Below are 25162 nucleotides of genomic sequence, written 5' to 3'. Positions count from 1 at the left end.
GCAAAGCGGCAGGGTTGCTCTCTGCCAGAGACATGCGGCTGGAGACGCAAAGAACTGTTCAAAGGACCAACACATAAATTTTTATTTGCAGCCACTTACCGTGGTGTCCGGTGGAGGCGGGGACAGAGTGGGCTGGAGACCCTGGGGAGGGACTGGGAATGGAGGCTTTGTGGGAAGAACTGAGAGAGAAGCCAGCAGGATCTCGGTGCTGACGCATCCTCCATGTGGCAGCACCCATCTTGCTCAGGCAGAAACCAAATCCCTCTGAAGGGCACCGGTGTCAAAGGACCCAATAGCCCCACCCCCATGCAGGATTCCGCCCCGCCATGTACTGTCTAAGCTGGCTGCTGAGTGCAGAGTGGCAGCCACAGACAGTAGATCCCTGGCTAAAGGGGGTGCAGAGACGTCTGGAGACACTTGAGGAGAGACTGGAGACAGAGGCTTTTGGGAGAGAACTGAGAGAGTAGCCGGCAGAACCCCAATGCGGACTCCTCCCCCATACAGCAGCAGCCTGAGAGGACCCAATAACCCCACCTCCAGGAGGGACTCCACCCCACCCTGAGCTGTCTAAGGTGGCCCGCAGAGTACAGTGTGACTAGATTAACAGCTGAAGGAAAAAGCCACAAACAGCAGATTACTGGAAGTCTCAAAAGGACTGCCTAAGGTCAGACAAGGACGACAACTGACATCATCAGAGGCAGATCCAGAAAGTAAAAACAGCAGTCTCCAACCATGGAAGTTCATGCCACAAAGTCAGGAAATCAAGACAGATCAACTTAAGAAACAGAAGCAAGAGAGAAGAGTCTCACAAATAATGGGAAGACAAAGAAATACGCCCCACTCGAAGGGAAAGGAGGAATCCCTAGAAAAAGAACTAAATGAAATAGAGGCAAGTAAACTCTCAGATATTGAGTTCCAAACAATGGTTCTAAGGAAGCTCAATGAACTCAGTGAGCAGTGAGTTCAGAGAGAATTACAAAAAACTACAGGGAAACTATGAGAAACTTACTGCAAACTGTATCAGCATGAAAAGGGACACAGAAACTATCGATAAAAGAGAAGAGGAAATGAAAAATACCATTTCTGAATTGAAGAACACAGTAGAAGGAATCAAAACTGGGCTAGATGAAGCCGAGGATCAAATCAGCAAGCTGCAGGACAAGATAGAAAATAGTTCCCAGAAAGAGCAAGAAAATGGAAAAAAGACTCAAAAAGAATGAAGAGGCATTTAGGGAAGTGCAGGACAACCTGAAACGTAATAATATCCATATAATAGGGATACCAGAAGGAGAAGAGGAGGAGGAAGAGATAGAGAACCTGTTTGAAAAAGTCATGATGGAAAACTTCCCAAATTTGGGGAGAGAAGTCACACAAGTCCAGGAAGCACAGAGGGTCCCACTCAAGAGGAACCCAATGAGGCCCACTCTAAGACACATCATCAGTAAAATAGCAAATATCAAAAACAAACAGAGAATCCTAAAGCAAGCAAGGGAGAAACAGGTGGTAACATATCAGGGAGCCCTGAGACGGCTAGCAGCTGACTTCTCAACAGAAACAGTGCAAGCCAGAAGGGAGTGGCAAGAAATATTCCAAGTAATGAAAAGCAAAGGTCTGCAACCAAGACTGCTCTACTGAGCAAGGCTCTCAATTAAAATGGAAGGTGAAATGAGTTTCCCAGACAAAATAAGGCTAAAAGAATACACCTCCACCAAACCAGCACTGCAAAATATGCTAAAGGGACTGCTTTAAGATAAAGAAAAAGTTTCTATGAATACCTAGTTCTTTTCAAAGTAAAGTTGCCAATACTTGATATTACCAATATTTTTAACACTCATTAGTCTGATTGTGACAATGATGTTATTTTAATTGTTCCTTTACTATTTGTTGAAAGTAAACCTGTTTTTGTATATTTCTTGCCTGTTTCTATTATTTTTAAAAAAGCTTTAAGTGACTTTTTGGTATTCTTTATCCATTTATCAATTAAAGGTTTGTAGAACCTTTTTCCCTAAAAACAAACATACAAACAAAATAACCCTATTAACCATGTTTTAGATGTTTTGCAAATACTTTCCCATTCTAATCCTTGTCCTTTAACTTTTTTAATATGTATATTATTATATAGTCTTAAATGTTTAATATAGTCATATTGTCAATATTTACTTTATAGCGTCTGGGGTTGAATATTTTACTTCAGGTCATGAACAATATTAGTTCTATTTTCTTCTAAAACTCCTTAGATTCTACATATTGATTTTTAACTTACCTGAATATTTCTTGTATAATGTGTGAAATAGGACTCTATATTTGTTTTATTTCAAGTAATAGTGGTCCATGCACCTTATTTGTTGAATAAGCCTTATTTTACCCATTCATTTGAAATATCAACTTAACCATATATTATATTGTTAGACAGATACATATGTTTGTTTCTAGAATGCTCATTATATTTCATTGATCTAATTCATTATTTGTGTGGTGTCATGTTGGCTTTATAATGGTTTTAAATTTTTTAATATTTTATAATTAACTTTGACATTAAAAAAAATAAAATCAATCTTCATTTAAGAAAGAAAGAAAGAAAAAAAGAAAGAGAGAGATGGAACTCCTACCTTTTGCAACAACATAGATGGAACTGGAGAATATTAGGGTAAGTGAAATAAGCCAGTTGGTAAAAGGCAAATACCATATGATCTCACCTACAAGTGGACTCCATTCAACAAAATAAACTAACAAACAAAATCAACCACAGGCATGGAAACATGGAGCAGATTGAAAGTACACAGGGGATGAGGAAAGAGGACAATGGGGGAAAGAAGGGGAAGGGACTGGACAAAGAAGATGTATGAATGATCCACGGATATGGATGACAGAGCAGGAATTGACTGTGGGAGCTGGGGGTGGGGGTGGGATGGGTGGAGGAGGGTAGAGGGGGAAAAACTGAGACAACTGTAATAGAATAAACATGATTTGCATATTTTAAAAAAAGTAAAGAAAAAAAAGAAAAATGAGATTAAAATATTTCTCCAGTTGTTCCAATTACAAATCAGTATTAGGTTCTTTTGGCCCCTCAGTGTTATATGGAAAATGTAAATTATAGTCCTTTTCTATACAACAGATTCTGTTGCTATATGACAAGCAGCCTATCTTCTCCTAAAAGAGAGAGCCCCTAATCTCAGTGACCTATGTCACAATAAAGAAGAGAACATGACACTTTTACTGGTAGACAGTCTGCCCAGGGTGCCCAGGCGACTCCCCAAGAAGTTTCCTTCATTGGCTGGGTGGCGGCAAGGGGAGGTTCTTAGACGGAGCTCTTTGTCTTGGTCTTGCTGAGCAGGTGGTCTTTTAAGACCAGAGTCTACCATTCTCCCTGGTTGGACAGCACCTGAATAAACCTCTTTCCTTTTTTACCATCACCTGCCTCCCAGGTTTGGCTTTCGAAGTGGCAGGTGGCCGAACCTCTGTTTTCTTCGTTAACAACAGCGATATAAATGTATGGCTTAAAGAAGGCTGTTAGAATAAACTGCTTATAGGCGGCAAAAGAAGCAAACTGCTGGTACACTAAGTAACTGCCAAAGCCAGGGATGAGGGCTTGGGGCAAGGAGGTACAATGACATCATGAACAAAACAAGAGAGAGTTGTTCAACAAAGTTTGAAAAAAATAATCCTCATTCCCCCTAAAATGGAAATAGTACTCAGCTCATGGGGTTGGGAGGATATATGTAATAATGCAACCGCTACAATACTTGCCATAGTAAATATACTTTAGCATTTGGTAGTATTCAATTACAAACCCACATAAAATATATATTGAGTACTTTAAGATTTGCAAAGATCTTCAGAGGTTACTAGACCACTAAAAAAGTAAAAATATGTCCAAAGAAGTTAAAAATGCCTGAAGTTCCCTTTACTTTAAATATATATACAAGTTTGGCTGGTGTGGCTTAGTGGATTGAGCGCTGGCCTGCAAACCGAAGGGTCGCAGGTTCGGTTCCCAGTCAGGGCACATGCCTGGGTTGCAGGCCAGGTCCCCAGTAGGGGGCTCATAAGAGGCAATCACACATTGTTGTTTCTCTCGCTCTCTCCCCCTCCTTTCCTCTTTGTCTAAAAGTAAATAAATAAGTCTTTAAAAAAACTTAAAAAATATATACATTAAAGACAAATTTTAAAGCTGTTATTTTCATGATTGGTAAATACAATTGAAAGGCATTTCATGTTATTTTAAGATCGAGTGTACAGATAAAGTTTACAATTGCTAAAAATAAAATGAAATACGTCTACAATAGTCCCCCCTTATTCATGGTTTTGCTCCATGGTTTCAGTTGCCATGATCGACCAGTGTGAAAATTTCAAACGGAATATTCCAGAAATAATTTTTAAGTTTTATATTGCATACTGTTTTGAGTAAAATTACAAAATCTCACACCACCCTGCTCCATCCTGTTTAGGCTGCAAATCATCCTTTTGGCCAGTGTATCCGCACTATGTATAAGCTATCCATCTGTTACTAACTTAGTAATTTCTCAGTTATAAGATCAACAGTATTGCAGTGCTTGTGTTCAATAACCCTTATTTTACACCGTAATGGTCCCAAAGCTCGAGTAGTAATGCTGGAAATCTGGATATGCCAAAGAGAAGCTGTAAAATGATTTCCTTTTAAGTGGAAAGGCTATATGTATAAGAAGAAAAACATAACACATATAGGGTACCCACAGTTTGAGAAATCTAATTGGGATCTTGGAATGTATATACTGGGAAAATGGGGGAACTATTGTAAATGTAGCACAACATATGTAGGACTTGTCTACTGAATAACGCTGATAAAAGAAATCAAATATGAAGAAATGGGGAGAAATAATGTGTTCATAATTTGGAAGACTGAAAGTAGTAGATATCAATTCTCCCTAAATTGATATACAGATTTAATGTAATTCCTATAAAAATCCCAGCAAAATTCTTTGTGATATAAAGAAGACTAATCTAAAATTTATAATTAAAGGCGAAGGAACTAGAAAGGCAAAAACAAATTTTAAAAAATAAATAACGTGAGAGGAATCATTCTACTGTATTTCAAAACTTATTATTTAGTGACAGGAATCAAGGCTGTGCTAATAGAAAACCCAGAAACAGGTCCACAAAAATATGCTAAACTGATTTTTGACAAAAGTATCAAAGGAATTCAAAAGCAGACAGACAGCCTTTTTGACAAATGATGCTGGAGCATCCCTATGCCAAAAACAAAAAAACAATAAAACACAGTTGACCTAAGTCTCACAGCTTATATAAAAATTAATTCAAAATGAATCAAAACATAGACTGGAAAACATAAGAGAATACTTTTATTCTCTTTAGAAGAAAAACATAAGAGAATACTTTTATTCTCTTTAGAAGAAAAACATAAGAGAATACTTTTGGGATCTACGGTTAGGCAAAGGATTCTTAGACTTGACAAATGCACAATCTATAGGAGGTAAAATTTTTTAAAAAGGATTTTATAAAATTAAAAAATTTTGCTCTGCAAAAGGCTCTATTAAGAAGATGAAAAAAAAAAAAAAAACCCACAGAGAAAACATTTGCAAATCCCTTATCAAGGATGGGTTAGTATTTAGAATATATTTTTTAAAATAAAGCCCTCTAGCCCTGGCTGGTGTGGCTCAGTGGACTGGGCGCCAGTGTGAAAATCGAAGGGTCACTGGTTCGATTCCCAGTCTAGGGCACATGCCTGGGTTGCGGGCCAGGTCTCCAGTTGGGGGAGCACGAGAGGCAACCACACATTGATGTTTCTCTCCCTATCTTCCTCCCTTCCCCTCTCTAAAAATAAATAAATAAAAATCTTTTTTAAAAACACCCACTAAAACCAACAATTTTTAAAAATCCATTTGGAAAATGGGCAAAGACATTTCACTGAAGAGCATATTTAGATGGCAAATAAACCCATGAAAGGATGTTTAACATCATTAGCTATTATAGAAACAAACACAAGCAAAACCACAATAAATCACTATATATCTATCAAAATAAAAAATAGGAACTCCAAATGCTGGTAAGGATGGGGAGAACCCAATCTCTCATACATTACTGGTGGGCATGGGAAATGTGCAAAAACCCTGGGAAACAGTTTAGCAGTTTCTTATAAATCTTTATCCAGCTACCATGTGACTGAGCAACTGTACTGCTGGGAATTTATCCCCAAGAACTGAAGACTTATATGTTCATTATGTTATATTATGTATTACTGTGCATGTGTCTCTAGGAGTTTCATTCATAATAGCCCAACAATGGAAACCACCTAGATGTCCCTCAAAGTTTGGTACATCCATACAATGGAATACTACTCAGCAATTAAAAGGAACAAACTCATGATTTCATGAAACAACCTGAAGAATCTCCAGAGAATTTTGCTGGGAGAAAAAAAATCCAATCCCAAAATGTTAAGTAGTGTGTGATTCTATTATATAACAGTCATGAAATGACAAAAGTATATAAATGAAGAACAAGTTAGTGGTTGTTGGAGGTTAAGGAGGTCAGGTGGAAATGAAGTGGGAATGAGTATAAAAAGGATCATTTCAGTGTTGGAAACTTCTCTATCTTCACAATATCAATGTCAATGTCCTGGTTGTGGTCTTATGTTGTACTATGGTTTTGCAAATTTTATTATTGAAGAAAACGGAAGAAAGGGTATAGGGATCTCTACTGCATGTGACTCTACAATGATCTCAACAAGAAAAGTTAAATTAGAAATAAAGGTAGCCTTATTACTATATTTTGCCTCATTGCAAAATAAGTGCAGCAATTGACAAGAAATCCAACACCAATTAAATGAAGTGGTCTCTTCAGCCAAGTTTAATTCTGAAGATTATTATTGTTACTGTAGGTAGGTAACTAGTTATTAATAAGTGAAGGAAACAAAGGCAATTAGACATTAATAAGCAAAATCAACCACGGAGTATAAGCCTGCTTGCTTCACCAGGAATCTACAGCATTTACAGACTCATTCACACACTCCAGGAAATTGCCACCAAGATGGAGCTGACAGGAAATCTCCCCAGGAGAAGCACTGCTAATACCTGATTGGGGGTGGGAATACAGCAGGGGAGGTAAGCATATGTACAATAGGGAAGGTATTGGACCATAGAGGTCTGTCTGTCTAACCTGGGAAAGGGATCAGCTGGCAAGGGAGTGGAACAATCAGAAGCCCAGGAAAACTTGGGAAGTTGATTGGTTATCTTAAAAAAGTGCCTGGTCAGTCCCAAGCCTGAGATAATATAACCCAGTTTAATAAAGACACATTCTCTGTCTCTCTCATCTGGAAACATGCACTGGTCCCATCAGTTCAAATATGTGGGTTTAGCAGCTGCGCAGGGTGTCACCCGTGAGGAATCCAAATGCAAGTTCCAAGCAGGAGACTGGGTACAGACGTGCAGCAGGGAATAGCACTCAATTACCTAGACTGGGACTGAGATCACTTAGCAGTTGCTGTGGGCTCCAACGGATTAAGCTTTAAATGAAACTGAAACTCTGGACACTGGCCTTTGTTTCGGTCTTGCTGAAGACACGGTTGGACTTTTTCCATGCCAGGACTGACAGAGAGGGCACACACACATGGGCAGTTTTTTGTTTTTTTGTTTTTGTTTTTAATTCTCACCAAAGGAAATTTCTTTCACTGCTTTTTTAGAGAAAGAGGAAGGGAGAGAATGAAACATCCATGCACGAGAGAAACATCAATCAGTTGCTTCCCATACACACCCGAACAGGGGATTGTACATGCCCAGACTAGGGATTTAATTTACAACCCTGGCATGTGCCCCAACTGGAAAGGAACCCTCAATCTTTCAGTTTGGGGGAGATGCTCCAAGCAACTGAGCCATGTGGGTCAGGGCCAGGGGCAGTCTTCTATTTCCACCCAAATATTGCCACACCACAATCTCCAGTGTGTGCATCCATGAAATGCTTTCTTCCCAGCTGGTGAAAGAGTCCCACTTCCACTGGCAACATTACGAACTGAAGTTTATAAAAACACATTTTCCTCACCCACCCATGCACACAAACACATCAACTCTAACAAGGCAGTCTTGATAGAAAAACTGAGACTTCTCTAAATATATCACAGAGTAGAAAGAGACCTGAGCTGAATCAGGGCTGTCCAAGTTCTATCAAAGAAACTGGCTGTATAACTTTGGATACATCACCTAACCTCTCAGGCTACAATCTGAAATCTGTTCCTACAACAGAAACTAACTCAGGAGATTGTTTAGACCAGTTCTCAGACTTTTTGATCTCAGGACCCCAAAGAGGTCTTGTTTGCATGGATTACTATCACTGATATTTATAGTATTAGAAATTAAAACAAAAAATTTAAATGACAAGTATTCACAGAGACACATTCCATCGGCCCCACAACCTGTAACCTCTGAAAAACTCAACGTATACCCAAAATGTGAAAGAGACTAATGTTAGAATTGTGACCACATTTTCAGAAACGCAAGCTTACTATCAAATGAGAAATATAAAGCTCACTTGAAAGGCATAAAACACCGGACGAATAAGTCACACATGTTATTTTAATGCACTAGAGTGCCACGGCAAAAAACAAATTAAAAAAACAAAAACAAAAACAAAAAGAAAACAAAAAACAAAAAGAAAAACAGGAGGGGCTGGGAGGAGGAGGCGCAAATCTTAACTAGGGAACGTCGTGGACGAGCGCACAGTTGGGTTAATCAAGGGAGTGAACCAGCGGGACCTCAGCGAGTAGAGTCAGGGAAAGGTGGACAACTGTAAAAGATCACTACTGTTGTATTAGTCGGCTTTGTGCGTCCAAAACCGTTATAAAAACGATGGACCCACGATCACTGTTTCAGATTTAACTCTTAGCCAAGATGGGAAGCCACGCCCGTCGCTCCCGCCGGGCGGAGAGAGCTGAGGGGCATCCTGCGCGCCACCCGCCAATGCCCCGCGGACAGCAGGAGAGGGTCCCTGCACCCCTTCGTCTAACCGACTGGCCGCGGAGCCCGTGAGGATCGTGGAGGGCGGGTCCCCACCAACGCCGCCGCCGGGGCCGGACGCAGCCGGGACCCACGGCCAGCTTGAGCTCCAGAGGGAGGAAGTTACGTTGGGACCCCGGGAAGGACAGGGCGGAGATCCTGGGAGTCAAGCCGTGGGGAAAGGTTGCCCGGACTCACCAGGTGCCGCGCCTCCTCAGAGGTCATGGTTTCGGGGGGGAGCTGAGCGAAGCGGGCTGAGGGCCAGCGGAACGGTGGTCTCAGCCAAGCCCCGAGCAGTAGATTCCAACGGCGGGAGCCAGTGGGCTGGGGAGGGTTTAAACGCGCCCGGCGCTCAAGGCGCGGGCCGTAGGCGGTGCAATTCGAAGGGCCGGCCTCCACCGTCTGGTGGAAGGGCGGGGCTAAACCTGACGGCCTCCACGACGCGGGCGCGAGTAAAGCTCTCACAGGAATGTGCTCTACGTTTCACGGGGCTTGAAGGGGGAAGGTGACTAGAGGACACTGGCAACGTGAGGAAGACGACGCGAAAATAATGCGGCTGGCACTGTTCAGCCAGCTGACATGTGGTCGAGGGAGCGGTTACTCCTGCGGGTGCAAGGGCCGGAAGTGGGCGGTGCGTGGGGGCCAGTCCTCGCGGGCGGCTGACTGGAGCCGAGATTGCGGCTGGCGCGGGGACCGGAAAGGGGCGGGGCGGGGCCGCCGGGGGCGTGTTTGCGCTGGGCGCGGCCTTGGGGAGTGGTGGCGGTGTCTCCTGCTGTAGACTGACGACTTGGAGCCGAAGGACACCGCACCTGGGAGCGGGTCGCGATGGGGCCAGGTTGAAGCGCCCGCCTGCCAGCCGCTAAACGAGCCGCGTGACTGCGGATGGAGGGCCCGGCAGAGCTCGGCCCCGAGGCGGTGCTGCGCTTCCTCGCGGACCGCGGGGGCCGGGTCCGGCGCTCGGAGCTGGTGCAGCACTTCTCGGGCGTCCTGGGCAGCGAGCCGGAGCAGCGCGCCCGCTTCAAGGAACTGGTCAACGCCGTGGCCACCGTGAGAACCGACCCCGACGACGGTTCCAAGTATGTGCACCTCAAGAGAAAGTTTTGTGAAAGCCCACCGTCGCCCAAGGCCGTCCCCCGCCGGGACCTGCCCCGCGTCTCGGCGAGCACAGAGGCTGAGTCCCGCGGCGGCGCCCTAGAGAGGACCAACGGCCCGGCGAAGGGCCAGGAGAGTGGCCTCTGCCCCGAGGTGGCGTCGCCGGTGGCGCCCTCCCCGGGCCCGGTCTGCGAGCCCGGCGATGGGGAGCTCTCCGCTGCCGCTCTTGGGCCGACCAGCTTGACGGACGACAGCCAGAGCGGGCCGCCCCTAAACGGCGGGGCCCGTAGGAGGAACTCGCGGCGCGGCGCTCAGCCTGTGGCCCGGGGACCGACCCTCGCGACCAGCGAGGACCTGGAGGCGCAGCCCCACGGGTGCGAGGAGGCGGAAGGGGGAAGTTCTTCTGGGGGGACCACCATCCCGAGGTCTACTCGCCAGAACCTCCGGGATCTTGTGATGGGCAGCTCCCCGCAGCTGAAGAGGAGCGTCTGTACTTGGGGCAGCAGCGCCGGGGGTTTCTCTGGGGGAGGACGCGGCAAAGGCGGGGCCGACTCGGACAGCACTTCCGTTGCTTCGTCGTTGGCAGAGGAGGAGAGCAGCAGCGGGGGCTCGGTGACGCTGGACCCTTTGGAACACGCCTGGATGCTCTCGGCCTCGGAGTGCAAGTGGGACAGCCTAGAAACGTTGCTCACCTGTGAGCCCGGCCTGCTGGCTAAGCGGGACTTCATCACCGGCTTCACTTGCTTGCACTGGGCCGCCAAGCACGGCCGGCAGGAGCTCCTGGCCATGCTAGTCAACTTCGCCAACAAACACCAGCTGCCAGTGAACATCAACGCCCGCACAAGTGGAGGCTACACTGCCCTGCACTTGGCAGCCATGCATGGGCACGTGGAGGTGGTGAAGTTGCTGGTGGGGGCCTACGACGCAGATGTGGACGTCAGGGACTACAGTGGGAAAAAGGCCTCGCAGTACCTGAGTCAGAGCATCGCCGAGGAAATCAAGAACCTAGTGGGAGCCCTGGACGAAGACGACGGGGAGAGCGCCGTGGGCAGCGCGGGTGGGCGCTGGAGGTTTTCAAAGGTGCTCCCTTCGCACCTCATCACCTACAAACTCTCGCATGTCCTGGAGGATGGAGGAGATCCTCACCACCACCACCACCACCACCACCACCACCACCACCACCACCACCACCACCTGGCTGAGGGATGGACTGGAGGCAAAGGAAAGGACCCAGGTCGCAAAGCTGCAGGAAGCTCTAGTGGGCGAATAAAACCTAGACTCAACAAAATCCACTTTCGAACCCAGATCATACACACCACACCCTCTTTCAGAGACCCGGAGCAGCCACTGGAGGAAGGGGAGCAGGAAGAAGAGGATCGGTCTCTTAAAGGCCACCTACCCTCGTTCAAATTGAGACCGAAGTCCAATGTTTTTGGGTAAAAATATATTTTTTAGAAAATTATAAGTTTTATTTGTCTTGCGAAATAGAATCTTGGGTGTAAGCAGGTGAGACTAGAAAAGACTTAGGCTAAATTATGCATTCTTACTTGGGGGGTTGGAATGGGTCTGAAACATTTCCCCCTAGTATTTGGGATGAAGTCGTTTTTCCAAGTGGTTCATCAAACCTTAACTTTTCCCCATGCCTCTTTTCCCCATGCCAACCCTCTGCCCTGGAGTCCCCGTTTATGAGGACTAAAAATATATCTAAAATTGGGGTACAGAATTGATGACTGAGGCTTTCTTTGATTTAACCATTATTGGATGCCATGCAAAGTAAGGAATATTGCACTTTTGTGTATATGTTTTTGAAAGTAGTTACTATTCCAAAAACAACAAGAAATGCAAATTATAATGAAAATTAGTATTTAAGTGTGAACAAAGCTACATACTGCCCTGTAGTTTTATTAATTGCATTTGCTTTTTAAGATACTACAGAAGGTTAGGTAAGAGTTGAAATGCAAAAATACTAATTAGAGAATGATGTGAATAAAAATGGGGATCCTGTTGGTATCCTATTTGTATTATAAGAAGTGTTTAATTATTTTTTAAAAAGTAATTTCAGATTTAATCACAACTCAAAAATTAGGCAACACTCGCTTTTGCGTAAATCTGTAGTATGTTTTCCTCTTAACTATCTCGTACCACTGCACTCAGTATTAAGGTATATTATTAACTACACAGATTTTCATTTAAAGAAAACATCTTCAATAATCTATGGTACTTCTAAGTAAAATAAAAATGTTTCCTTTGGTTCTGATTCTCACTATCTAGTTTCGCTATTCTAAAAATCTAAATTTGCTGAAGTTTTTATTCTGGAGTTATATAGCCATTGGCTCTATTTGACGTGACCCTATTTGGTGGTGCTTAGAGTTGAATTGCCTAGAAAAACTGTTCTGGTTTAGATGATTAGCAAAAATTGGCATAAATGTTAGTGAACTTCTGCTTCTGTGAAGTAATCATTAACTAAGCTTAATAACTCACTGGAGATACACTTTTTGTTTTACTAATAAAACATGCTCATAGTTTCTATGCTTTGTAGGAGTACTTTGCCAATATTTAAAATACTAAATCCTTTCAATTTTTTATTGTTTCCTTGAATCTTATAGATGTATAGTCAAGTTATTGAAAAGCTGGATAGTAAATCTACCCAGTTAAAAATAGCACTTTATAAAAGAGAAAAGAGAAGAGATGGTACTATTTCTGTATTTAAATGCCATTAGCTATTGAATTAAATGACAAATACTGTTCATAAAGATTAAAGACTTACCTGTGGTTCTTAAATAACATTCCATTCAAATGTATTAGTGTGAATGTTTTATAATTATTGTACAATTTAACTCATCAGCATATTAAATCTATTTGTAACAAGATTCAGAACAACTTTTGTGGGAGAGTAATTCCAACAACTCCTTCTCCCTTAGTCTTTTTGGTACGTAATCGCTAAAACAAGTACCTGCAGCCTGTGGAGATTAAGGGGTGAGTTAGTTTGGAGAGTGAATGAACTAATATATGAATTGCACACAATTGCACTCTTTACAGAGGTCTTAGATTTTTAATTTCTGAAGTCGTGGAAATTTGTAACAAGTTTGTCACACCTCTCTAGATTGAATTTAAGATTACTGAAAAAAATTTACATAAAATATATAAACTATTACCCATTTATGTGCCTTTATTTTTGTTTTAGGATCATAGAAATGGGCCATGCCATGTACATTTAAGAAGCACTTTTTCCATACATGTGGGTGAAAAATAAAAATAATTTTGTGTAAATTAAAAATAGGTTCCTTGAAGGTGAAAGCAGACATTGGTTCTGAATTGTTCGCACATTACCTGTATCTCATGCAGAATAAGCTGTAACTTTGCACTTAGGAATCTTACATTCCATTGGCATGTAAAGCTAAAGTGAACTATAAAGAGTAGACACTTCTGAACCATCTAAACATTCTATTAAACAGTCAGTACTAATCTCTTAAATGTGTATGCTACTAATTAATTGCACAAAATCTTATAATTTGCTAGATCTTTAAAGATTGAGCCAATACTTCATTTAACTTGCCGTTCACACTAAAGATTTTAATTTTTCTGATAAAATTTACTTAAGTTTTCAAAAATCATTCCTGAGGGAAACTACTTGTAGCATTCCATGTTATAATGTCCTTGTGTAGCATTTTCAGCTACTTAACTCTACATTCCTCTTACTTTTCAATTTCCAAAATGAGATTATAAAAAGCAAATGATTTGTGTAATTTCATATTTGTAAAATTGTATTTACCATTAATGGAAATTGTGTCAGTTACTTAGATGTTTGTTGATATGAAACTGTGTGGTTAGAAACTCAAGAAGCCTCTTGTGTTTCTCATAGGTACATTTGAAACTGATGAATGTATGTCACAATTTTCTTCACTTTTATGGTATATAAAATGCAGCTAGCTTATATAACTTGAAAATCTGGTACTATTTTATTCATGCCTGAAATCTTGGAGTCCAGGATGCCTGTCTCCTATTTTTTAAATAAGTAAAACTTTGGGAGTTTAGAATGTAAGAATTGTAATTTGTTTTATCAAAATAAAATGTTCACACTAGATTTTTTTCTATGAACTCTCTAAATCTCTGTAGTCCTTTATCATGTTTTATGGTTTGCACAGTGCTTTTTGAAGTTTCAATTTATTTGTTCTCTCTCCTATTCCTTAAAGTTACTTGCCATATATTACTAATTTACAGAAGAGGAAATAAAGGTTGATGGTTGTTCATGGTCATGAAGTAACTGGTCATTAGTAAGATCTTAATGATTGAGTGTATTTTCACATTATCTTTTCTATACTTCAAATGGCCAAATTTTGACAGAACTGCTATGGTTTGGCACTACTGATGGATGAATCAACTTACCAAGAAGGCAGTACATCCACCACAACCTAAAAACAACAACAACAAAAACCCTATGGCTCCTACATACACCATCTACCTATCATGAACTCTCCCTACTCAGACTGATCCTTCAGAAAGGTTTGGGGAATGCCTTTTTCTATTTTCTTCAGTATCCATCAAGTATTGGACATTACTGAATTCTTTCCCTCATCAAGGCTGCCTTTAATCTTTATTTGAACAAAATGTACCTCCATCAAATGGCAGAGGTATGTAAGACTTGATGTAATATTCCTCCATTGTTTTCTCTTGGGAAAACCCTGTTATGATGGCTGCTGGGTTATTTTGTTATCGTTATTGATTTATGACAATTTATAAAACATTTTCCACTGTAACAAGTAGGTAAATCTAGTTCCTGTTCATAAAATGACTTTTTTCCGTAGAAGTACATATCTTGAAAGGATTCATTGAGCAGTCCATTTGAAAATATCTGTAATTTTTCCTAGTAAAAAAATAATTTTTATTTTGCTAAATAAACAGCATTACTTAGAGCTTCTTGTAAGTTAATCTTAAAAGTGAATACTCTGCAAACCATTGTTCTGTCAAATTTTTACGAAATACTTAGAGAACTGGAAGATGACACTTGTGAACTTATTTTTCAAGATACAGCAGTAGAGTTGTTTGCATCACTATCCATTTTTTCCTCTGAAGAACATCACTTTCGTGTTACCATACTTTTTCCCCTTAATCTTCTCTTTTACATGTCAGTTTCATCTCAAGAAGTAGATTCCTCATTCAGTTAATAAATTGTCTGTTTTTCCACATTTATTGATGAATATGTGACAAGTGCTGCTACTCTTGCACAATGCCTGGCTTGTTGAATATATTCAATAAGTGCTTTTTTTCTTTCAATGGAAAACACTAAAGAAACATTCTGTAATGTTGTGGTGGACCCAGTCCCGCAGAGTCCTCCAATTCACAGCAGATGAAATAAGGAGTCATTCCAGACACCAATTGTCTGTCAAGGAAAGGGGATGGCGATTCCCTCTACTGGGAAATGCCCCCAGCCCTTCTCTGAAGTGGCTTTTATTGAGAATGATATGCGCAGGGGTAAACAGCATGCATGCATGCAAAGCTTATCAATCAATGCCTAAAGGCTGTATTTACAGAAAACAGATCATAGATAACAATTGAAGGAACACAGAAATTTGCCTCAGGTCAGGGTCTGTAAGACAAGCTGACTGTAGTTAAGGTATGGCTCCTGTATTTAGGAACTCACTCTTGTTTGGAGCTTAAACATCTGGTTTTTCCTTAGCAGGGCAGTGCAAAGCAGAGCAAACTTCAGTGGATACAATGCATTATTTAGGTTAGATTTCCCACAGGAACCCTCAGTATTAGATCAGATCATGTCTGCCTCCCAGCATTCCCAGTTTTCTGGTTGAGACATGTCCTTTTTCAAGGCCTGGCTTGTGAGGGGGTACAATTCCTGATACCACACGAAGTGGTGCCCAATAACGTTTTGTGTCTTACGCATAATTTCAACAATGCATTCGTGCCAAGTGAATAGAGGTATTCTTCATACGATGTGTCTCCTAACTGCTTAACAACTGCTTTATCTGCAACCCAGCCAAAAGAACAATCTATTCCAAACCTGGAGGTAAAATCGACTTAATTGAGATTTATTTTGTCAGTATTTTAAGAGATTTTCAAGAGTAAACTTGACATAAAAAAAAGTTTTATCTTACAAGTTTATTCAAGTACATGCTCCCTAGGAGAATCTTTTAACTCTACATTCTTAGTTTTCAGTTTCCAAATTCAGATTATAAAGAGCAAATAATTTGAGTTATTTGTGGAGTTGTATTTATCATAATGTAAACCATCAGTCATTTAGATGATTGTTGATAGGAAGCTCTGATTAGAAAACCAAAGTTTTCTGTCATTAAATATTCTAATACAATATTATTAGTATACAAATGACTACTTATTTTTGTGAAACTCCAAAGGGCAAAAGAATAGGAGATGAAGTTTAGGTTAGCATAGAGAAGTTTTTAATTGTCATTTTAAACATGCTATGGACTGTCTCATGAGGTACAACATTCAACCTTTAGAAATAATTGGTCAGAGGTTATGTGAGCACCTGGAAAGTTAAAATAGATTGAGAAGATGTGAAAATGTATTAGTTTGTCATCTTCTGTTACCTAGCAACACCCCATAAAAGGGTCCAGTTCACCAAATGTTCAGTGATATTCCTTAGCCAGAGGACATTCAAAATTTACTTTCACTTGATCACAGCCTTCTTTCTTATAGACACAGACTAATTTCTTTGAGGCCTTCCTTGCTAATGGCTTAGCCATTCCTACCCATCCTAAATCAGTCTGAACAATAAATTAATTAAATATTTCTGTTTGAAATATTTCCCTGGTGAACAAATATCATTTATAATGTTACCAAATAGGCAACTGGTATATAACAACACAAAATTTTGCTTAACTGAATCAACTTTGTCATTAATATGGATGAAGCTAATGTTTGGCACACTATTTCTTAAAGCAGAGATGGGCCACATGCAACGCAGGGATGGCTGTGAATGTGGTCCAATAGAAAATCGTAAATTTACTTAACACATGAGGTTTTTTTGTGATTACATGTCGCAATGTGTTTAATGTGTGGCCCCAGACAACTCTTCCAGTGCAGCCCAGAGAGGCCAAAAGTTTGGACACCCCCTGTATGGACTTGCTGAAGCCAATACCTTTGAAAATTCCATACCACTTATGATTTTTTTTCCCCATAATTTCATGTAATTACATAATTCCTATGAGATAAGAACTGGGGATGAAATTTTTTAACCTGAAATAACAACCAAAACAAACAAACAAACAAAAAGGGTGAGCACAAAATTATATTCTTGTTGGTATCCAAGTAGACATGGTTAAGAATGCCAAGCAATGGAATAAGAACCTCATCTACTGTATTTATGTTCCTACCAGATTGTTGGGATGAAGTAAAAACCTGCTAACAATTACCCATACTTCCCAGAAATTCTTTCTATATGTGACAGTATTTACAAAAATCATTTTTTATTCCTGCTAATGTTGCTAAACCTAGCTGTTCAGCATTATGTATTTTCTCCCTTAGAATAAGCTTAAGGGATCAAATGAGCTTCTCAAGCAAAATCCAAGGCAGAAGCACCTTAGGAAGCCACATTTAATAGAGAAAGTCTAATCAAAACCCTTAGTGGTTTTTCTGTTAAGATAAAAATAATGGAAATTGACATGTAGCTTAAGACTGAGATGCCACAGTATGACAATGTGATTGGCCAAGTTAATGATGATATCAAGTTTTGCAAAGGGTATATAGATCCACAAAAATCTTATTAATCACAGGTGGAAGTATAAATAGGTGCAAGTACTTTGGAAAATAGTTTGGCTAGTGTAAGGAAAACATTCATATTGTCTACATCCCAGCAATTTCACCTAAGAAAAATTCCTTCACCCATCAAAGAAATTTCGTAGTCACCCACCAAGAAGAAAATGCATAAATAAAAAGTGATACACTCACCTTGTGAACTGTTATAAAGCAATGAAAACAATTCTCCAGAAATCATATGCTGTAAATACCCTTTTTTATGAAGTTAAAGATGGTTGAAATAAAAAATATGTGGTTTTTTAAATTGCCTGTAGAGGAGATAAAACTAAATAAAAAGGAAAGAAAGGGGATGGTGACTAGGATTAGAGATGGTGGTTATCCTGGAAGGTGGGAGGGTTAGAGGATGGGATGAGGGGAGGGAGTGCAAGAAATATGTGCCCATGTTTTCTCCAAACACCAGGCTTCACTTAAAAAATAAAATAAAATTATAGAGTGGTTTTTCCAAAACAGAAGCCTGTAAGAGAAGTGACTCTCCTTCTCTACCAGCCACATCACCCTAGAAGATAAACCTGACTCTACCTGACCCCTAAGGAAAGGTCATAAATAAAAATTCTTTCATTCTGTTTTCCCTCACAAGCACCTGAATCTTGCTTCTATTCTAGGCACACACACTTGGAGAGAACACACTAGGCACACATACTGCGAGCTGGAGGTCTGGGGACGGTGGAAAGAGATGACACACATGCACAGCGCCCAGCAAAGCCAGAGCTTGGGATAACCCCCCCTGCTGCTGTTAATTATGAGTGACAGGCCTGAAGGGCACTCATTCCTTGACCCCAGCAGGTAGGATGGCCATGCCTCATCTAGAAGCCAGGATACATATCAGAAGCAAGGACAAGAACGTGGTGTCAAACATCTAAAGTGCTGAGAGGCATGGGGGGGGGTGGAGGGGCAGACCAGTGCTTCCCAGAAGGCAGAACTGTGTCCATTCTTAGCAAAGATTTAGCCAAAACTGTCCTGACTTAACCAGAGAAATAGGATCATTTAATTTGTTTTTAAAACACAACTTTATGCTGTTCTGATCAGAAAATCCAGAAATGCCTGTTTGAATCTTCATCTGGATCTCTAAGAAACTTTGAATTTAATAGTCTACAAGTGAATAATTGAGCATCCTTGAAATTTGTCCAGAATTTTCTGATATGATAAATGTGGTCTTCAAGTTTTGTTTAGCTCCGTTGGACCCTGACGGGTATGGCTCAGTCGGCTGGGCATTGTCCTGCAAAGTGAAAGGTCACTGGCTCGATTCCCAGTCAGGGCATGTGCATGGGTTTTGAGTTCAGTTCCTGGTCAGGTGTGTGTGAGAGGCAACCAATCCATGTTTTTCTCTCACATCAATGTTTCTCTCCCTTTCTCCTTTCCTTCTCCTCTCTCTAAAAATAAAATCCTTTAAAAAATTACAGTCCATTTGGGCTGCTATTACAGAATGCCATAAACCAGGTGACTTATAATCACACAGTTAATAGAGGCTGGGAAGTCCAAGATCAAGGAGCTGGTAGAAACCATGTCTGATGAAAGCCTGCTTTGTAGTTCATAGGCATTTGTCCATTTGCTGGGTCCTCACCTGGCAGAAGGAGCAAGGTAGCTTTCTGGGGTCTCTTTTATAAAGATACTAATCCCATTCATGAGCTCTCTCTCCACCCTCATGGCCTAATCACCTCTAATGTCCCTACCGCCTAACACCATCACACTGGGGATTAGGTTTCAACGTATGAATTTAGGGGTGACACATTCAGTCCATAACAACTTTGCATTTAAGAAGCAATTATTTGGTTGTCAGCAGTTCAGTGCTAATACTGCATGATGAGTCTGCTCCAAGGAGATTCTAAACAAGGCTGATGGTTTTCTTTGGCTGTTTGAAAACAGTTATTACTTTCAAGAAGCTTACTATGTATGCCAGTCAAAGTTTAAAGCACTTCATAAAAGGTAAGCTGTTTTATTCTCCCAACTTCCCTCCCCATTCGATTCTGGCATCTCTATCTTATTGATGGGGAAATAAAGTGTAGAAACTGGTTATTTGACCAAATTCACAAAGCTCGTTGTTGGCGGAGCCTGGCTTTGAACTATGGCAGCTTAGCTCTAGGGTTTATGGTAAGCACTAGCCTATGTCACTTCTCAGGGAACATTAGATAGAGTCAACTAACAGTAAGCATACAAGGCTACCACCTAGTTTTGTAGAAATGATGTAGAAAATTCATAGTCTCTGTGTAAGAGACTAAACAAAAACAGCAAACAAGAACAAATGGTGGAGGAATGCACAGGAATAGATTAGCACTGGAATTTTCAGTGTTTGGTTCTTTTCATCTCACCTAGAGTGGTCTGGAGAAGAATGTTTCCTTAGCTCAGAAAGGTGGAATTGCTAAAATGTATAGGATGTGGTTACATTTCTATTTTCAGGCTCACCATCCTTCTCCCCATCTTCCACCCACCTTGTCTGAGCACTTAAGCACTCAGGCCCCCTTCCACATGACCACGAGATTGAAGGTCAACCTGAAAGAAAACCAACAACACAGCATGCGTTCTCTTACCATAAATTTGTAACAGTAAATCTGAGTTTTGATAACTCATTCTGGAATAGGCAGAAGCTTACCTTTGCTCTATCACAAATGGTGATATTCGAGTGTTATTAAGAATAGAATCTTTAAGGACATTGTCTCGTTGTCTGCGAATTGCTCATAAATGAATTGCTCTTAAAAATGAGTCACTTTCTGCAACTGATACCCACTTAACTACGCATGTACTTCAAATGAATAAACATTTAATTTATTACTAAATTAAAATTTCAATTAATTAAATAATTAATGTATTAACTATTTTCATATAAAATGCTTGCTTATGGATTAAAACAAATGGCAATATAGAGACAGAGTAAGAAGTAAAAACTACCTATTCATCCTCTATTTACATGCCCCAGCATAACTCCAGCTAATGGTTCCTTCTACACTTTGGATTATTTGACTTTAATTTAAAATAATTTATTTAGTTTTTACTGGGTTATACCTAATGCAGATATTGAAGAAGTGAAAAACAGCTAGTCTGTAGATTCTCATCCAAAGGACTGGTTAACTATAAGACTTCAGATATGAAAGCAGAATTAGTTACAGTTTGCGTTCCTCAAGAAGCCCTACTCAGGCTTGGGCTCCATCTCACTGTACCCCTGCCAGTCTACTGCATATCTTTCCCAAACAGAGATTTCCAAATGAACAGCTGACCATGCCACCCCTGGCCTGGGACTAACAAGAAGGTATTTGCAATTTCCCAGCCTACTTTCTACTTTCTGACCCCCTTACCTGCACTTACCTCCCACCTTCTAACCCTGCACCATGCTTTGGACACACCAAGTTCCTTGGATTTCACAGAACACACAGTGACCCTTCCCAGCCTATTTGCCTTCCTCCAGCCTGCGCAGATGGCTGGAACTTGCTTTCCTGTCACTGCCTGGAAATTCCTGATCCCCTCCTCTTTGGTAATCACCTGTACAACTCCCAACCAGCTGACAGTGTTCTCCTCTGTGCGTTGCCCAGCTGAGTGTCCCTGTCTCATCCACACCTGGTTTTCTTGCCCACTGTATGTTCCTTAGGCCCAGCCATTCTGAGATGTGCTTGCTCTCAGGAGCTCTTTACAGACTGGGAGATGACGGCTCTTCTTGCCAGCTGCCCCTCCTCTCGCAGTCAGTACTTTGCCCCTCAGCGTTTAGATCTCTAAGATGGGGTACATCTGGAGCTTCTTTTTCTCAAAACCTAGGCAGGCCCAGGTGGATAGCTTCCGGCAGGTGTGTCTGGTGTCTGTGTGGGTTATGTTATTTGTTTAAAAGCTATCCCACCCTGATTACCTTTCCCAACGTCTTACCTCAAGAGCTTATGTGTTCCTTGATTAAGGTATCCTGAACAGACACTGTGCAAAAAGTTCCTTCCAGGTAAGATAATCAAATAAATCACCCAAAAGGACTTCATAAACAAGATTCATATTTTTGGGATGGAGGGAGGAAAGAAGAAAACAAAAAGAGAGGATACAAGGATAGCCTAAGGTGAGGGTCTGGACCAAAAAAAAAAAAAAGGCATGCCCTCAAGGGTCCTGGGAAGCACTGCCAAAGGAGGGGCTGGACAAGTCTCTTCTGCTGTCATCTTTGTGCCAATTTAATTCTACAAAAATATGATGGTTGCTCTTATGTATACTGTAGGGATAGGCATGCCCTGTTAGTCTGCAGTTTCCATGAGGGCAGGGGCCGGGCTGCCTTTTCACAGTCTCTACACAGTGCTTTGCACATGGTAGTTGCTTAGTCAAAATGTGTTCAAAGGAGGCCTTGGGAACATGGATGGTGGTCTGAGAAGAAGAAAAAAATAAATGCCAGGATCTAGCCCATCATGCAAAACTATGCTGAGGTAACCTTCACTCTGGGAATGCTCCAGAGAGGGTTAGTGGTTCCTATGAGAACACGTAGGGACCATCTCTTAGAATGTTTTGAATGCCAGGCTGTGAAGTTTATCTATACTCTGCTGGATTTTTGGAGCAAGACAGCAACATGATGCATATTATATTTTAAGAAAAATTTATCTCTCATGACCAATTGCTTTTATTATTCTGAGCAACTTTGTGGAAATGATATATACTTTCAACCAACCTTACTTATTTCATAAATATTATTTCAATCTTTTAGACTGCTTCTTCAGGTTTCCATTTGAAGTCATCTGCGAGTTGTCTCGGGAGTTTCTAGAGGTCTGCTCTTTTTTTCCTTCCTTGTGGGGAAGTAATAAGTATTGTCTAGATGTGTGATTATGATGATTGCTGAGGATTCTCTCTCTCTCTGTGTCCTCCACATCTCTCACTGCCTCTTGGTTACAAAAAGAAAATCTACTTACTCAGATTTGGGTTACATTATTTAAACTCTTAACTAATTATGATGAGAGATATTTTGGTAAATAGATGAACAGAATAAAGGAGTATTTAAGGGAAACATTGCTAGGCAAAGACTTTAAACCACCATAACCTGCCTTTCATTACAATAATACTACCATTATTGTGGAATAGTGAAGAGAGAATTCCTGAACTGAGTGGAAAGTTGAACAGGACAAACTTGGTGGTCATTTTAAGTAGACTATTCTGTGATAGAGATGCTTATTCTCATGTCCCAGAAACCTAGCTGCACATCACTCTCAGCATTCATTAACTCTGAACTCTATGATGGAACACAAATTTGTCAACCTACTTTGTGTTTACTAAATAGAAATTAATTACACTTGTACCATCTTATAATTCAGAAATTTCATCAATTTATGTTGATCTGACCCCCAATCTATACAGAGTATATCAATAAAAAGATTTACTTAGCTATAACTGACTCATGAAAAATGTAGATTTGTTTTCTCCTTGGAAGTAACCACTGTCTCCTGATCATTGGAAAATTGATCTGACATTTACATGCCATTTAAACTTGGGCACACTGTAGTTTGAATTTCAATAGTTCATGTATAAATTGAAGATAATATGTATATCCTCCACAGCCCATCACACGTAGTTGTTTTGACATTCAAAAGATATATCACATGGATTGTTTAAAATACTATAAACATATAACAAGTTTAATTAAAAAAGGCCAGCGTTGCCCTGTCTGGCATGGCTCAGTTGATTGGGTATAGTCCCACACAGCAAAAGGTCGCCAGTTTGATTCTCTATCAGGATACATATCTGGGTTGCAGGTTCAGACCCAAGTCAGAGGCGCGTTCAAGAGGCAATCAATCAATTTTTCTCTCTCATATCAATGTTTCTCTGTCTCACATCAATGTTTATTTACCTCTATTTCTCTGTCCCTACGTCTTTCTCCAAAAATAAATAAATAAAATCTTTTAAAAAATTATTTTTTCAAACAAAAGAAATATAGGTCCAATGTCAAGATTTCTTTTACTTTTCCTCTCAACATATTAGGCTGTTTGCTATTCTAAAATCATAAGTATCTACGTAGAGTTTCCACAGGATAAAATTAAATATGTTCAGATTTCAATTAAAGAAATTAATAAATAAGAGCAGAATATTATAATGCTTTTCAGAAACTGATAGATCATGCATTACAAATACTAGAAAGCATATAGAATATCTGGATAACTAAGTAAGCTACTTAATCAATATATTTATAAATGAACCTGGTACCTAACAAACTATGAATGTGTATCTTTTCCAGTATACACAGAAAATTTTATAAACATTATTTACAGGTCACAGTGAAAGTGTCAACAAATTTTTAAAAATCAAGATTATACAAATGAATTCACTTACCACAGGTAATTAAATTAGGTCAATAATAGTATTTTCTTAAAAATACTTTTTTTGGAACTCTAAAATTGTGTTTCCAAAACACTGAGATTTTTAAAAAATCACATGTTTTTTAAGTTTTTAATTTTATTTTTTCCATTTCTATTTAGTGCCCTTATACACCCTGCTCCCCTCAGTCACCTCACTACCATCCATGTTCATGAGTTCTCCACCCCCTCAGGTCCCCCTGTTAGCTGTCATCTTACTCTCTGTCTATGAGTCTGTCTCTATTTTGCTTTTTAGTTCAGTTTGTTCATTAGATTCCACATATAAGTAAAATAGTATGGTATTTGTCTTTCTCTGACTGGTTTATTTCACTTAGCATAATGTTCTTCAGCTACATCCACACTGTCACAAAGGGTAAACTTTCTTCTTTTTTATGGCCAAGTAGTATTCCACTGTATAAATGTCCCAAAGTTGTTTTATCTACTACTCATCTACTGATGCACACTAAAGCTGCTGAAGAGACAGCATACTGGATCTAGAAGTGAATTACATTGAAAGCTGTATCTACACTAGATCAAGTTGTATGATGCATCTAAAGTGATATTAAAGCCAAATTAATCACCTTAAAGGAATTCATTTTTAAAAGATTGAAAATAAGTAGGTTGATCACTCAAATCAAACCAAAAATAAAAAATACAGTAAACTTAAAAATCGAGGTAAAAAATATAAAAGCAATACAGCTACATATACTAATAATTTGAAACTAATATTAAATGGATAATGGTTTAGGGAAAAAAGACTTGAAATAGAAAATCTTTAAAAACCAAATAACCATTAAAGAAACTCCATTCTTAATTAAAAGTCATCTGTTCTCAACACTAGATTCTCTCAAACAAAACACACCTCAAACAGATACTTCCTATCATATACTACTTCAAAGAATATAAAAAAGTAACATTTACTTTATAAGTTTACTGTAATCTTGACATCAAAAACAGACTGGTAATGTACAAGAAAAGAAAATTATAGACTGATCTCACTTATTAACCTAATAA

At 40.1% G+C, this 25162-nt stretch overlaps 2 protein-coding genes across 2 annotated transcripts in view; one reads left to right on the top strand and one right to left on the bottom strand.

Annotated features, from left to right (window-relative positions):
- SEPTIN10 (septin 10) overlaps nucleotides 1–9340 on the bottom strand; it is a 58076-nt gene extending 48736 nt beyond the window's left edge. Inside the window, exon 1 of the mRNA XM_054592008.1 lies at nucleotides 9177–9340. Coding sequence (XP_054447983.1) covers nucleotides 9177–9203 — 27 coding nt within the window. The 5' untranslated portion in view covers nucleotides 9204–9340. The remainder of the gene's footprint in view (nucleotides 1–9176) is intronic.
- Nucleotides 9341–9811: 471 nt separating this feature from the next.
- SOWAHC (sosondowah ankyrin repeat domain family member C) lies at nucleotides 9812–12215 on the top strand. The gene has a single exon (XM_054592181.1). It carries the CDS (start codon nucleotides 9861–9863, stop codon nucleotides 11508–11510), a length of 1650 nt encoding a protein of 549 aa, XP_054448156.1. The 5' UTR covers nucleotides 9812–9860; the 3' UTR covers nucleotides 11511–12215.
- Nucleotides 12216–25162: the final 12947 nt, after the last annotated feature.

Source organism: Pteronotus mesoamericanus, unplaced genomic scaffold, assembly GCF_021234165.1.
Source record: "Pteronotus mesoamericanus isolate MK-2021 breed Mesoamerican mustached bat unplaced genomic scaffold, CSHL_Meso_final scaffold_31, whole genome shotgun sequence".
In the NCBI taxonomy this organism is placed as follows: Eukaryota; Metazoa; Chordata; class Mammalia; order Chiroptera; family Mormoopidae; genus Pteronotus; species Pteronotus mesoamericanus.
The sequence above is the reverse complement of the archived record's forward strand: the minus strand, read 5'-3'. Positions and strand labels throughout refer to the sequence as shown.